The 12,270-nt window shown below is 38.9% G+C and overlaps 1 protein-coding gene across 12 annotated transcripts in view; it reads left to right on the top strand.

Moving 5' to 3' along the window:
- The window catches only part of TRIM2 (tripartite motif containing 2), an 87,526-nt gene extending 76,523 nt beyond the window's left edge, over nt 1–11,003 (top strand). For all 12 annotated transcript variants that reach the window (XM_061476404.1, XM_061476412.1, XM_061476378.1 and 9 more), the window contains exons 9-12: nt 2,063–2,231; nt 2,894–2,964; nt 5,353–5,493; nt 6,513–11,003. In XM_061476404.1, the coding sequence (XP_061332388.1) occupies nt 2,063–2,231; nt 2,894–2,964; nt 5,353–5,493; nt 6,513–6,665 (534 nt within the window). In that variant the 3' untranslated portion in view covers nt 6,666–11,003. The remainder of the gene's footprint in view (nt 1–2,062; nt 2,232–2,893; nt 2,965–5,352; nt 5,494–6,512) is intronic.
- The last annotated feature ends 1,267 nt before the right edge of the window (nt 11,004–12,270 follow it).

The raw sequence follows: 12,270 nt of genomic DNA, 5'->3' as shown, positions 1-12,270 counted from the left end.
TCTTTCCCCTGGTGAACACAAAGTCATTTTTAATAGTCTTCCCTGGGGATATTTTAGCATGATTTAATTAGGTGGGTTTTTCCTAAATATTTAGCATTTTATAACAGCATATGTACCTGAACATAAAACAGATACGTGATCATTGCATATTGGCTAAGCATAGTCTTGAAGCTGCAAGATTTACTCCTTGGAGTTTTCTTCATTTAAGACTGAAAGATGTTTTGTAGTAATGCTGGTGAATTTGTACCAGACAGCATCAGGGAACTTAGATGACTTTAGTTTGGGATATCTTCTATTTTTACCTTCAACCCCACCTGTGAGAATGTACTGTGGAATAGGACCATGGGATTTACTAAGGTTAGTTGAGCTCCTTCAGATATCAACATGGGTATTTGCTTTGAAAACATTAGAGAATTGAGGGAAATAAGTCAGGTTATGCATCTTCTCTTGTGCCTTGTAATGTGTCTCACCTTTATAGTTAGTCACAGACTAACAGAGTTTCAGCTGCTCCTCATCACTTGCAAGAGGAAGGGAATAGGGGTAGAAAAGTCAGAAGCATTGCCTGTTCTAGGTGGTGATCTGTTCCACCCTGCAAAGGCAGTGAGTCAAAGATAGTCTTGTTTCATAAAGGAGGTATCTTAGTATCTACTTCATTTAAATTCTGATGGAAACAGGAAGTTATGTTCTCCACCAAAGAGATCACAGAGTCATAGAATACCAGATTGGAAAAGACCTCAAGGATCATCTGGTCCAACTTTTAGGTGAAGCATGATCTAGACTAGATGTCCCAGCACCCTGTCCAGCTGAATCTTAAAAGTGTCCACTGCTGGGGATTCCACCACTTCCCTGAGGAGATTATTCCAATGGTTCATTGTGCTCATTGTGAAAAATTTTCCTCTCGTGTCCAGATGGAATCTCTCCAGCAGTAGCTTGTACCCATTCACCCTTGTATTTTCCATGTGACTCCTTACAAAAAGGGCGTCTCTGTCTTCTTTGTAGCCACCCTTTAAATACTGGGACATGGTAATAAGCCATTCTTTTTCTGAGCCTTCTTTTCTCTATGCTGAACAAATCTGGTTATCTCTGCCTTTCCTCATACAGCAGGCTTCCCAGTGCTCAGTTCATCTTTGTGGCCCTTCTCTGGACCAGCTCCAGCCTGACCACATCTTTTTTTGCTTAGCGGAGACTAAAACTGAACACAGTATTCCAGCACTGAGTAGAGTGGGATGATGGCTTCTTTATCTCTGCTGGTGGTGCCCCTGTTGATGTAACCCAGCATCCTATTGGCTTTCTTTACCACAGCAGCACACTTTTCACTCACATTGAGCTTCTTGTTCACCGGGACCTCCAGGTTCCTTTCTAGAGAGCTGCCCCGCAGCTGGGCAGGCTCCAGCCTGTGCTGCACTCCTGGGTTGTGTTTTTCCAGGTGCAACACCTTATACTTGTCCTTGTTTTCTGCAGGGTGGCTCTCCGTTCACCATTGCCCACTTCCCCAATCAGTTTGATATTACTGGCAAACTTCATCCTTTGATCCCATCACCCAGATCACTTATGAAGACATTGAACAGCGTAGGGCTCAGTATCAACCCCTGGAGATAGGTCACCAGCTGGAAAAGGAGTGATTCACCACGACCCTCTGGTCAGCCATTTTCCCACCCACCACACAGACCATTTGTCAAGACTAACATATCAGTTTCTCCAGGAGGAAGCTGTGGGAAACTACCAAAAGCCTTAGAGAAATCCAGGTAGACAATTTCTACTGCCTGCCCCACATTGACTGAGATTGTATTTCTTATGAGTTGTGTGTTTAGACTCAGTTGCTGAGGTGGCAGATTTTCCACTCTAGAAAGGACATACAGAAAGCAGTCTTTATTTTCGATGAAGAAAAAAATTATGAAGTATACAATAAGAGCTGATAAAAACCATCACTGCCTTCTGGGAAACTTTTGATGACAAAAAATGTCTCTCCATCCCACTGTCAGCATGTAATGCAATCTTTGAACTGTAGTAACTTATTTCTATCATGCCAACATATTTTCCTGTTTTGTGTTTTCCCTTTTAGGCCAAAATTGGGTCTGGAAAGCTCATGGGCCCTAAAGGTGTTTCTGTGGATCGTAATGGACACATCATTGTAGTGGACAATAAAGCATGCTGTGTCTTCATCTTCCAGCCAAACGGGAAAATAGTGACCAGGTTCGGCAGTCGAGGAAACGGTGACAAGCAGTTTGCAGGTACACTTGATGTTAATATGTAAATCCCCTTTTCTTGCCTCTTCTGCTCACATTTGCATGATGTTTGAGCATGTTGAAGACGCTATATCCTTCTTGTTTCCCCTGGGGGAGAATGGTTCTACTAAACATACAGCTCCTGTTCACCTCACTTTTTAATTGGTAGGGAAGACAGCAACATCTGTTCTGCAAACAGAGCTGTAACCAAATATTTTTATCTACCTCCGCATGCCTGGAAGCATTTCGGACCAGTGACCCAAGAAAGACTGATCTTAACTAGTATTTTATAAATGATTTGTAATGCCCACATGCAGCTGCTCATGATAATAAACTACATGGTGCTTTGTGTTTCCAGTGATCAGATACACATTAACCAGTGCCCTAAGTGTTATCTTCCCATTAGAAAATGGGTGTAATGAAATAGAGTTCAGACTGAGATCAGGAAGACACAGTTATGCAAATGCAAAATGGTAGGAAAAGGCATACTGAGCTTTTTAAACCATGAAATGAAATTACTCCTAACTTGAAACTGATATTCTCAACTTGGCTGTTATTGCTCAGAAGCCAAATATAATATTTTGGCAGGCTGAATAACCTTTTAATTAAGAAAACATTTTGATTTAGTGTTGTTCTTGTTTATATTTGTTTCTTCCTTTGCATTGCAGGTCCTCATTTTGCAGCTGTAAACAGCAACAATGAAATCATCATTACAGATTTTCATAACCATTCTGTCAAGGTACTGTCAATTAACGGCAACTCAGAAAGCTTTTTACTTTATCCTGGTACTTTCGTGGGGAAAATAAAGTATTGCTAAGACCAAAGATATAACACTGTATGTATGATGTCTGATATAACGACTGCATATTCAGAGACCTTTGCATGCAGTGCATTGCTTAATAGAGATATAATCTGTTGCCTTTGGTGCCACTATAATGTTCTCTAGTTCAATTGCATAAACACAAGTTGTACCTAAGATAAATAATATCAATTTAGTTATTAGCTCTCTGCCAAACCTGTTATTTATCCTATATTCTTTCCTATTTTAAGTAAGTCTGGTAACTGCTTTTGAATTTCCCAACAAAAGCTTCCCACATTTCTAATTGAATAAAAGTATAACAAAGTACCTGGCAATCTTTAATTCCATACCTGTTAAATAGCCATGGTGAGATCGGGTGGTATATTTGTTTGTCCCAGTAATAAACCAATGCAAGTATACAGGTCACATGGTTGAAAAAGTATACAAAGAGGTACAGGCCATTTCAGAAATTGCTCACCTTTGCATGTGTGTTTTCAGGCCATGACATTCACTTTCAGTCACTTTCCATGCTCTTTTTCCCTCCCTCAATACACAGCAGCAGTAGGAGGACACGGGCAGCAGAACACTGTCCTGTCCCAGTTCTCAGGACAGGTGCACGGGTCCCATACACCAATGAGATCCCAGGGATTTCATGTAATGGTTGCCTGTTCTGATTGAACACAACGATTGAGGATTCTGATTTAAACCTCAGTCCACTTCTTCACCTGAAAGAGGAAATCGCTGTCAGACCATAGACACCCTCATATCCTGAGTGGCGCTGAGTCATCTAGCTTTTGAATAGCAACTTTACTTTTGTATCCTTTTGGAATTAGAGGAGAATTAGAGAAGAAATAGTAGCTCGTGTTTGGATTACAACAAAGAAACTAAGCCTGCTGCAGGAGCCCTAAAACAGATTGTTCCTGTGGTTTAGCAGCAGGAGGCCTATGGCTCCCATAAATTACCCCTCCACTAGCAGGGCTTGTCATGGTAACAAGAACGCTGGAGAGGGTTAACAAGGACAACCTAAAACGAAAAAAAGCAAGCGAAGAGATGTAAGAAGTGTGACATCTTAGCAAATTTCTAATTGTTGCATTCTTAATGAGAACAGAGCGTTTCCATCTGTCTCCAGTGTGAGTCAATGGGATAAAAATGTTAGTTGTTACAGTCTGGTACTAACAAACAGGAAAAGATTATTATTTTTGCAGCGTCCTCTAAATCAGTACAGATAATTGTTGTCATTGTGGAGAGTCATTTATAGTCTGGGCGATGTTGTTATCTTTTGTTGGTGAAGAGGAAAAAGTATATTTTGGTTTAAATAATAAATAAGTTTATAAACAAATCAATGTCACTCTTATGGGTCCCAAGGGTCTTCCTGCCACCTGTGTCTTGAATTAAATATTGTCACCCAGCAACATTACTCTTCCCCATCAACCTTCAAGCATATCCCTTCCTTCAGGCATATTCTATGGAAAAACCTACTCAGTGCAGGCTTCTCTCTCATTCCATCAGTCACCATCCCCGCTTACACCCAGGCAGAGAGCAATACATCATTGCCTGTTTTTTTTAATTAGTTGACTTTTTTCTACTTCCTTTAATCATCTGAGGCACCAACCTGGTACTTCATTCATTTCTTCCACCATATGCCTTATTTCTGTTCACTGTGGGTGTTCAAGAACAGGATGATTTCCTCACATCTTGCACTTCATTAGCACTTCAGTGTGTACTTGGCACTTGTTGGGTCTTTGCATTTTCTTGTGCAAACCACAGCTGGGATCTAAGAACGTTGTTGGACCTTTGGCGCAGCTGGGCCTGAGTCCAAGATGGACCAAAATAAATAGAGATGGCATGGTACTATGTAAATGACACATCCTGTATCTCATTTGGTCCCACTGGTGCATCCAGGTCACTGGCAGAATAGTCATTGACTGGTTCCATCTTTCTGCTGTCTAAACCTGTTACCATCACAGAGAATTCAGTTACTAAACTGTCTGTACAGACAGCAGCATGCCATGATTCTCAATATGTGCTAGATTATTGAAGTCAGAGTGCATCTGTTTCTGTAGGACTGACTCCCAGTGCCATATCTGTACTCAGCTCCTCTTAATTCAAGATGCAGAAGCTGTAGAAGGGCTCCTGGGGCCCTCCCCTCTGTGTCAGAGCTGAATCAGATCTTAAATGAAATGGAAAATACTGTCTGGTGTAATGGAGCTGGACAGAGAGATGGGCACCTTATATGTGTGTGTGTAGGGGCTGTGTTCCTGGGAACTCTTCAATGCCTAGGTTTATATTTGATACGTCATACATAGGTTTTTGTTTTAACCCATACAGGTATTTAACCAGGAGGGAGAATTCCTACTGAAGTTTGGGTCAAACGGAGAAGGAAATGGACAATTTAATGCACCAACTGGAGTAGCTGTAGATTCCAATGGAAATATTATTGTAGCCGACTGGGGAAACAGCCGAATACAGGTAGAAATTTCTATATTTCAAAGGTGCTTGATTAAGAGAACCAATGGATTGATAACTCTGGCTACTGAAGTCTTAAGACTTCCCAAGAAGCAAGATGATAGCATTTGAAGTGATGTGGTTTTTAACACAGCTTTTTATATGCCTCATTGCTGGTCTGTCCACACTTAGAACTGGAGGTGTCAGATGACTTTCCAGTGTGACTGCTAGTAACTCTGATGGTTACTCTGACCAAGGCTTTTGAATCCAAGTAGTTCCCCAAAAGCGATTTGATGATTTAGAAGACTTGCAAGCATTGCTGAGATGATAGTAATTTATAATCACCGTAACAGAAGATTGGAGACATGGTGGAAAACATGAAAAAGCAAACGATCTGGATAGACCCTGGGGCAAATGGTTTTTATAATCTTTATTAAATGTGGAGAAAATATTCTGGTTTTGATTTATGAGACTTACGCTCGTTTTATCTTTCAAGTGCTAATCACAAAGCCTGCCTCCTTGCCGAAGGATATCTAATAAATAACTAATTGTATGTATTATTTTCACTGAATATAAAAATAAGCAAGCTGCTTCTGAGTTGTTCTCAGAAAGCACTGACAACAGTGCAAACAAATTCCTTGTTTTCTCTGCGTGGGAAGCCAAGAGTTGTGCTAGCCACAGTAGTAATACTTGTTAGGAAAGCAAGGTGTTGGTTGAGTCCTTGATTGAGTTGGATTTATTGTAGTTGACTATTTTTAGAACAAGGAAAAGCTGAGATGCTATTATTATTTCATTGCATGTTTAATTCTTTCCAAAGATTCTGGAAGCTTTAATTAGTTCTTTTAGACAAGAAAATACTTGAATACAAGAATATAAACTTGTATATTATGAGAATAACAAATCAGATTCTGCCCTTGTTTATTCTAGTGTATTTCAACCATTTAAAAAATGAGAAGTATAATGGTATAATTGACAGCAGATTTGTGTCCTCTATTGTTCTTTTTTATTCATAACATTTATTCTGTGCTTTCTCACCCTCCAAGGTTTTTGATGGAAGTGGATCATTTTTGTCCTACATTAACACCTCTGCTGACCCACTTTATGGCCCTCAAGGTCTTGCCCTTACTTCAGATGGCCATGTTGTAGTTGCAGACTCTGGAAATCACTGCTTCAAGGTCTATCGATACTTACAGTAGCAATGAGCTCTGGAGCTGGATATTCGTCCACCCTTAAGAAAAGACTGATCCTAGAGATCCAATGCAGGATGTCTCCTACTTTGAGTTCCTTTTTAATAATGAGGGAGTCTCTTATGGACTTCTTGTGTTAATTTCCAAACTTACCTTGTTTACATAGGTCTTGCACCTCATATGTTACTCACTGAACTTTTTGTTGCAAGGGTTAATACAGCAAATACTCTTTAACTGAATTCATAAAGACAATGGGATATTAAACACAAACTGCAACTTATGGAACTGGAATTAACTATTAGGCAAAAATGAGGAAAATTTGGGAAAAGTCCCCAAAGCTTTTTGAAGACTGCGAAGGGTAGCTCCTGCTCAGAGCTTCCAAATTTGAAGAAGTATCATTGTTATGCATTATTTATCCCAGAAGTAATCCTGGGAATCTTCTAGATCTCATAATCATGGTAGGTATTACACTTTTAACATTCTTCCGTCTTACTATCTGTAACAAGTAGGTCCTTTTAGTATAAGGTTAAGTCTCACAAAATCCTTCTAGCTCTAGCTGTCAGACCTAACACAGCTCAATGTTTAGCACTATGAGAATCAATGCAAATTCCTTACTCATGTGGGATTAATGAAGGATTGTTTCATGTGCTTGTTTTCACTCTTCCTCTTGCTCAATGTGCTGGAAGTTCTTTGCAGAGACCTGACATTTCTAAAGCTCTGGAAAAACTTAACTGTAGTGATACATTAGTGAGAACTGAATTTCTGTGTAACGACAGACCTTTTGACACCAAACTAGTTTATTAGGATCAGGGTTATTACAATGTCAACTCAATTAACCTCATGTGTGCCACTCTTTTGTACGTGTTCTTTGCCGTGTTTTCCTTAAGGCAATTCATTGTATTAACCAATAAAATAAAATGCAGCATCACACAGGACAGAAAGCCAGAGAGGTACCCCTATGGAGGACCTACGTTATACAACCAAAGGAACTGTGGTAAACAGAGGTTGTATAGGAAAGCCAAGGGTTACCAAAGCTATTTGTTTTTACATGAGAAAAAATACATTGCAAATAAGAATGAATTTGAACCAATTCCTGAAGTCCTTCATCAAAGGGAATTTTGTTAGAGGAGAAAACAAGGACTCTGAGATTTGTTCTGATTTGTTTGTATGTATGTATGACTGATGGGCATAATAATAATAAAAAAGTAGGTTATTTCAGCAAACTGGAACATATGAATGCCATTTGTAAATGGCAGTACTCTGAAAACAATGTCCCTCCTCCTTCCTGCCGGATCTCTCTACCATGTCCTTTGTTGAAGTATTAATTTAACTGGAAATGCTTACAATCATGGTTCTGTTTTTAATGTGTTTTTTTTTAAAGTGTGAACTTGTCCTTTTTAAAGTAGCATTGGCTTTATTCTTATTTCTAAATCCAGTGGTCAAAGAATGAATTGCTACCGTAGCCTAATAAAGATAGAGTGGTGAACACTCTTAAACCTCATTTGAGGAGCTGGTGAGCTTGCTGCCAATGCCTACAATAGCATGGGAAGTACTGTCTTTCTTTTCTCATTTTTAGGGCCTTGAAACAAAAGGGCATTGGGTCAGGAACAAGGGATTATTTTAAGCATGTTTGCAAAATGGAAAGAAATCTTTATTAAATTACTTGTTATAAGTATTTGTCTTATTTCTAAAAGGTTAAGGTTGTTGTTTCAATGAATTTGAGAAAAAATAATGGTTTTTATGTAAAGATGCATTTGGTTTGTAAAAATGCAGACCCCAAGGTTCTCAAATGTGGAGCTTGTCTGATTTTAATTATTGTTTCTTAAAGATATTTCCTCTTCTTTCCCTTGTTTATTTTTTGCACATAGAGTCAATTTACAAATTTGCATGCAAAGGTAACTTTCCTTATATCATTGGAATAAATATTTCGTGTATAAGGTTAAAGGTTTGGACTACATAATGCAGCTAAGAAACTGGTGGTTACATTTTTGAAATGTTAAAACTCAAGTTTGTTATTACCAAGAGAACAAAATATCCTCTGCTTGAACTGAGTTTGTCCTAAAATTCTGAAGACTGTATCTCAGTCATTACACAATAAACTGTTGTATCAAAATTTAACAAAGTTGTAGACCAAATTTTCTGATGATCAAGTAATTTCCTTCTAAGTGTCCTTATAAGCAACCTTCTGGCAAATGTACAAATTCTGACATTGGAATGCCTATAAATGGAAAATTTATCAATGAAGAAAAGGTATGTATAATTTTAACTGTATTTATTAGGAGAGAAGAGGTTGAATGGGTTCATTGAGATAAAAAGAAAATGAGAAATGTGCTGTTGCTGTTAGTTACAGATAATATGAATCAAATGTAGTTCCAAGTTCAGATTTTTATAATAACATTTTACTAATCTTGCAAGGTTTCCACTTGGGAAAAAATTGACGAATCCCTCTGTTGCCAGGAACTCTGAGAGCACAGAAATCAAACCCTAACCTATTTATCAAAACATATACTTAAGACTTGTGCTATTTAATGTAAACACTTTTCTTCAAAAGATTTCCAGTCCCTTTGACTCGTTATTGTTTACCGGGATTTTATATAACCTGTGTCAATCATATGCATCCTTATCAAATATGGAATTCTGCACACAACCCCCCTTACAACCCAGCTAACAGCTATTAGGTATGGTGTAAGGTTTTTTCTTAAGACTGAATAGTCTTTTGGATTTTCAGACAGTATCACCAGAGCAGCAATTACTGCACCTGAAAAATGTCACTAATTTGGAGTTCCTTCTGATAGCAAATTCTGCCAACTCCAGTTTCAAATTCAGCGGCATAGGGTATTCATTTCCAAAGTCTGACCTTATCTGCCTGGCATCGGGAAACAAAGAAACACATTGCTTTTACAGTGTGCTTCTGAAGCTAACTTGGCTAAAATGCTTGGCTTACAAAGCTTACAACGAGCAACCAATGCAGAAATTCTGTTCTAAAACCTGCCAGATTGTTTTTCTCGTCCAACTAAGTGAACAGCAAAATTGCACTACTTATTTTGCTGAGTTGCTACCATTTATTAAAGGTTTATAGGCATTTTGCTGCCAGATTTCAGGTATAACCAAATGTTCCCTTGACTTCCCTGGAATGCTAATTGACTAGCAGCACAGCATGAATGGTGAAAGTATTTGCTTCATTTAACTAATCTTTGACCCAGAAATAATCTCAGAAGGTTATCAGATCTTGTGTAATTGGAGCATTTTAGGACAAACTAGCCAACTGTACCTTCATTGTTTTGTGAATAGAATAAAAGGATCTGTTCAGATAAATCCAATATAACCAGTAGGGGATTTTTACATATGCTAAACCAGCAGCAATGTAGCTGATGAAGGAAAGGAAAATGGTTTAGGCAAGCATTTGCCTAATGTAATGGGAGAGTGATTTATTAGAAAATGCTCTTCTCTTCTGTAAAAGCTAGAGGGCTTTCGATTTTATGTCAATATTTTTTATAACTAAGGATCTGGTGTTGCCATAATGAGAACTCTAAGTGCCCAATATGTTGTATTTGCTATAAAACAATTACTTTCAGTTGTGGGTGACAGCTAGTTATGAAATCATGATGTACACTGAAAATTTTCTTCCAGAATTGTGAGCAGCAATTGTTTAGGCCTGTTTGTGGAGAGTGCGCGGAAGGTACCTGTGCTTTGGAGTCGAAGATTCCTAAGGGGTTGTGTTATTTCTGATGAATGTACAGCACTTTCAGTTGATGTTTGTGAGCAACACGGCCTTAACCCTGACACTTTTGCTTTGGCTTTATGACATGGGAATGTTCCCTAAGCTGCACGGTGTGGGGCTGTAGCCCCTGTTAGAAACCTCTACCAGCTGATAACGCTGCAGTTTTCCACTTCTGGGAATGAGTCGGTCTGTTTATTTTATTTTTCTTAAAGGTTTTGTACATTCCATCTTTGTCAGTCAATCTCGTATGTTTTGTGTACACGTAAGCCTTGCACTCTCTTGACACAATGAAATATTCCTCTCACTTGTTCTTTCTGTTGTTGTTTTTCTTTTGTTGTTTGGTTTTTTTTAATTCCTGTGAGGCTAAATACAAACTTTGTCTCATTAAGGTCAAGGATGAAAGATGCACATCAAAGTGTTTGTGTGTATGTGTGTGTGTGTGTGTGCGCGTGTGTGTATGTGTGTTTAGCTTTAGCTTCTTGTGTGCCACAGTATTCTTGATGCTTTAGCTGATGATTAAAAAGAATTACTCTGTCTTGGAAATGTAGGAAAACCAGAGTCAAATGTGTACCTTTACCACGCACAAAACTTTCAAACAATAAAAATAAAGCTTGTTTCCTCTGTTACTTTCATGGTTGCGGATTTATTTTTCACGTCTCATACTCACTGTCCCCCAAAATAGCCCCATAATGCAGGAAGACAGGATGAGAATGAAATGAAGCAGCAGATGCTGCAGAGACTGACCTGTGTGGGATACTCATGGATCGTACTCCTTCCCAATACCCAGCCTCATCCCACCATAGACTGATTGGACCTAAGAGAAGGTGATATTACCTCCCATGCATGAGCATCTCCTAGAGCTCTCCCTGTCTTCCATCCTCAAGCTCTATTGAAGCATCTTTTTGCTGTCAATCATATAGATGATGTGGGAGGTAGCCACAAGAAGCAAAATGTTTGCTATTACTCTTCTGGAAATAAACTGATCTGCTGTTCAAATTGCATTCTTCCCTTCTGCTGAAAAACTAGCTCATGTAATTAAAGACTACACTATGGTGCATATGAAAGGAACAAACTTAAAGTAGGACAATTTTAATTCTCCTACTTCCCAACCTTCCTGCCTGCCATTGTCACTTTAATGTCCTCTCAAAACAGAATTTATGTATTTAATTCAATTACAAGTTTGTAAGAGCAAAATGAAGGAGAGCACAAATTTCATCCCATCTAAGCATATTTTAACACTGACAAAGCAATGTATTTTCTCTGCCTCTGGAACAGAAAAAACCTGTTTTGGCCAGTAATTAAAAGTCTCAGTGAGACACCCAGCATAGAAAATTTCAGCTCAAACTGCTAAAGTTTAAGAAAATCTCAGTGAATGAGAACAGGCTTCTAACAGAAAAGCAGTTAAGCGTCCCCCATACACAGTATTTCCATCTATTATCTTGATTTTATATTATACTATATGATTAGCAGTTTTGTGAAATACCACATTTAGACCTTCTGGAGCCCATTAAGAATGTCAGACCCTTATGTGTATTAGTAGTTTAATCCCCTTTACCCAGGAATGGAAAATTACTGTCACATAACAAAGCAGGAGATACTCCTATATATTCTCCCTCTGTTTGGGACCTCTTCCACCCCATGGCCTTTCAAGCCAGCTAGTTTTGATCTGGTACTGTGAAATCTGGGAGGTGTCAAGGAACCTCCTACTACAAAGTAAGTCAAGCCTAACTATTTGGCCAAGGAAGGGTTTACGGGCTGCCAATGCACTTGGGGCAGCTAACCCTGGCTGTCCCCAGGGACATGGGCAGAAGAACTTGCTGAGTCTCCTTCCTGCCCCACTGTCACCCAAGAGCATGACCTAATGTTTTAGAGGAGGATGTGCTGGGCTGGCTT

Source organism: Pezoporus flaviventris, unplaced genomic scaffold, assembly GCF_033815535.1.
Source record: "Pezoporus flaviventris isolate CSIRO_AGI_PZ_B2104156 unplaced genomic scaffold, CSIRO_AGI_Pfla_v1 ptg000002l, whole genome shotgun sequence".
Lineage (NCBI taxonomy): Eukaryota > Metazoa > Chordata > Aves > Psittaciformes > Psittacidae > Pezoporus > Pezoporus flaviventris.
Note: the sequence above shows the minus strand (reverse complement) of the source record. Positions and strands in the feature narration are given on the sequence as shown.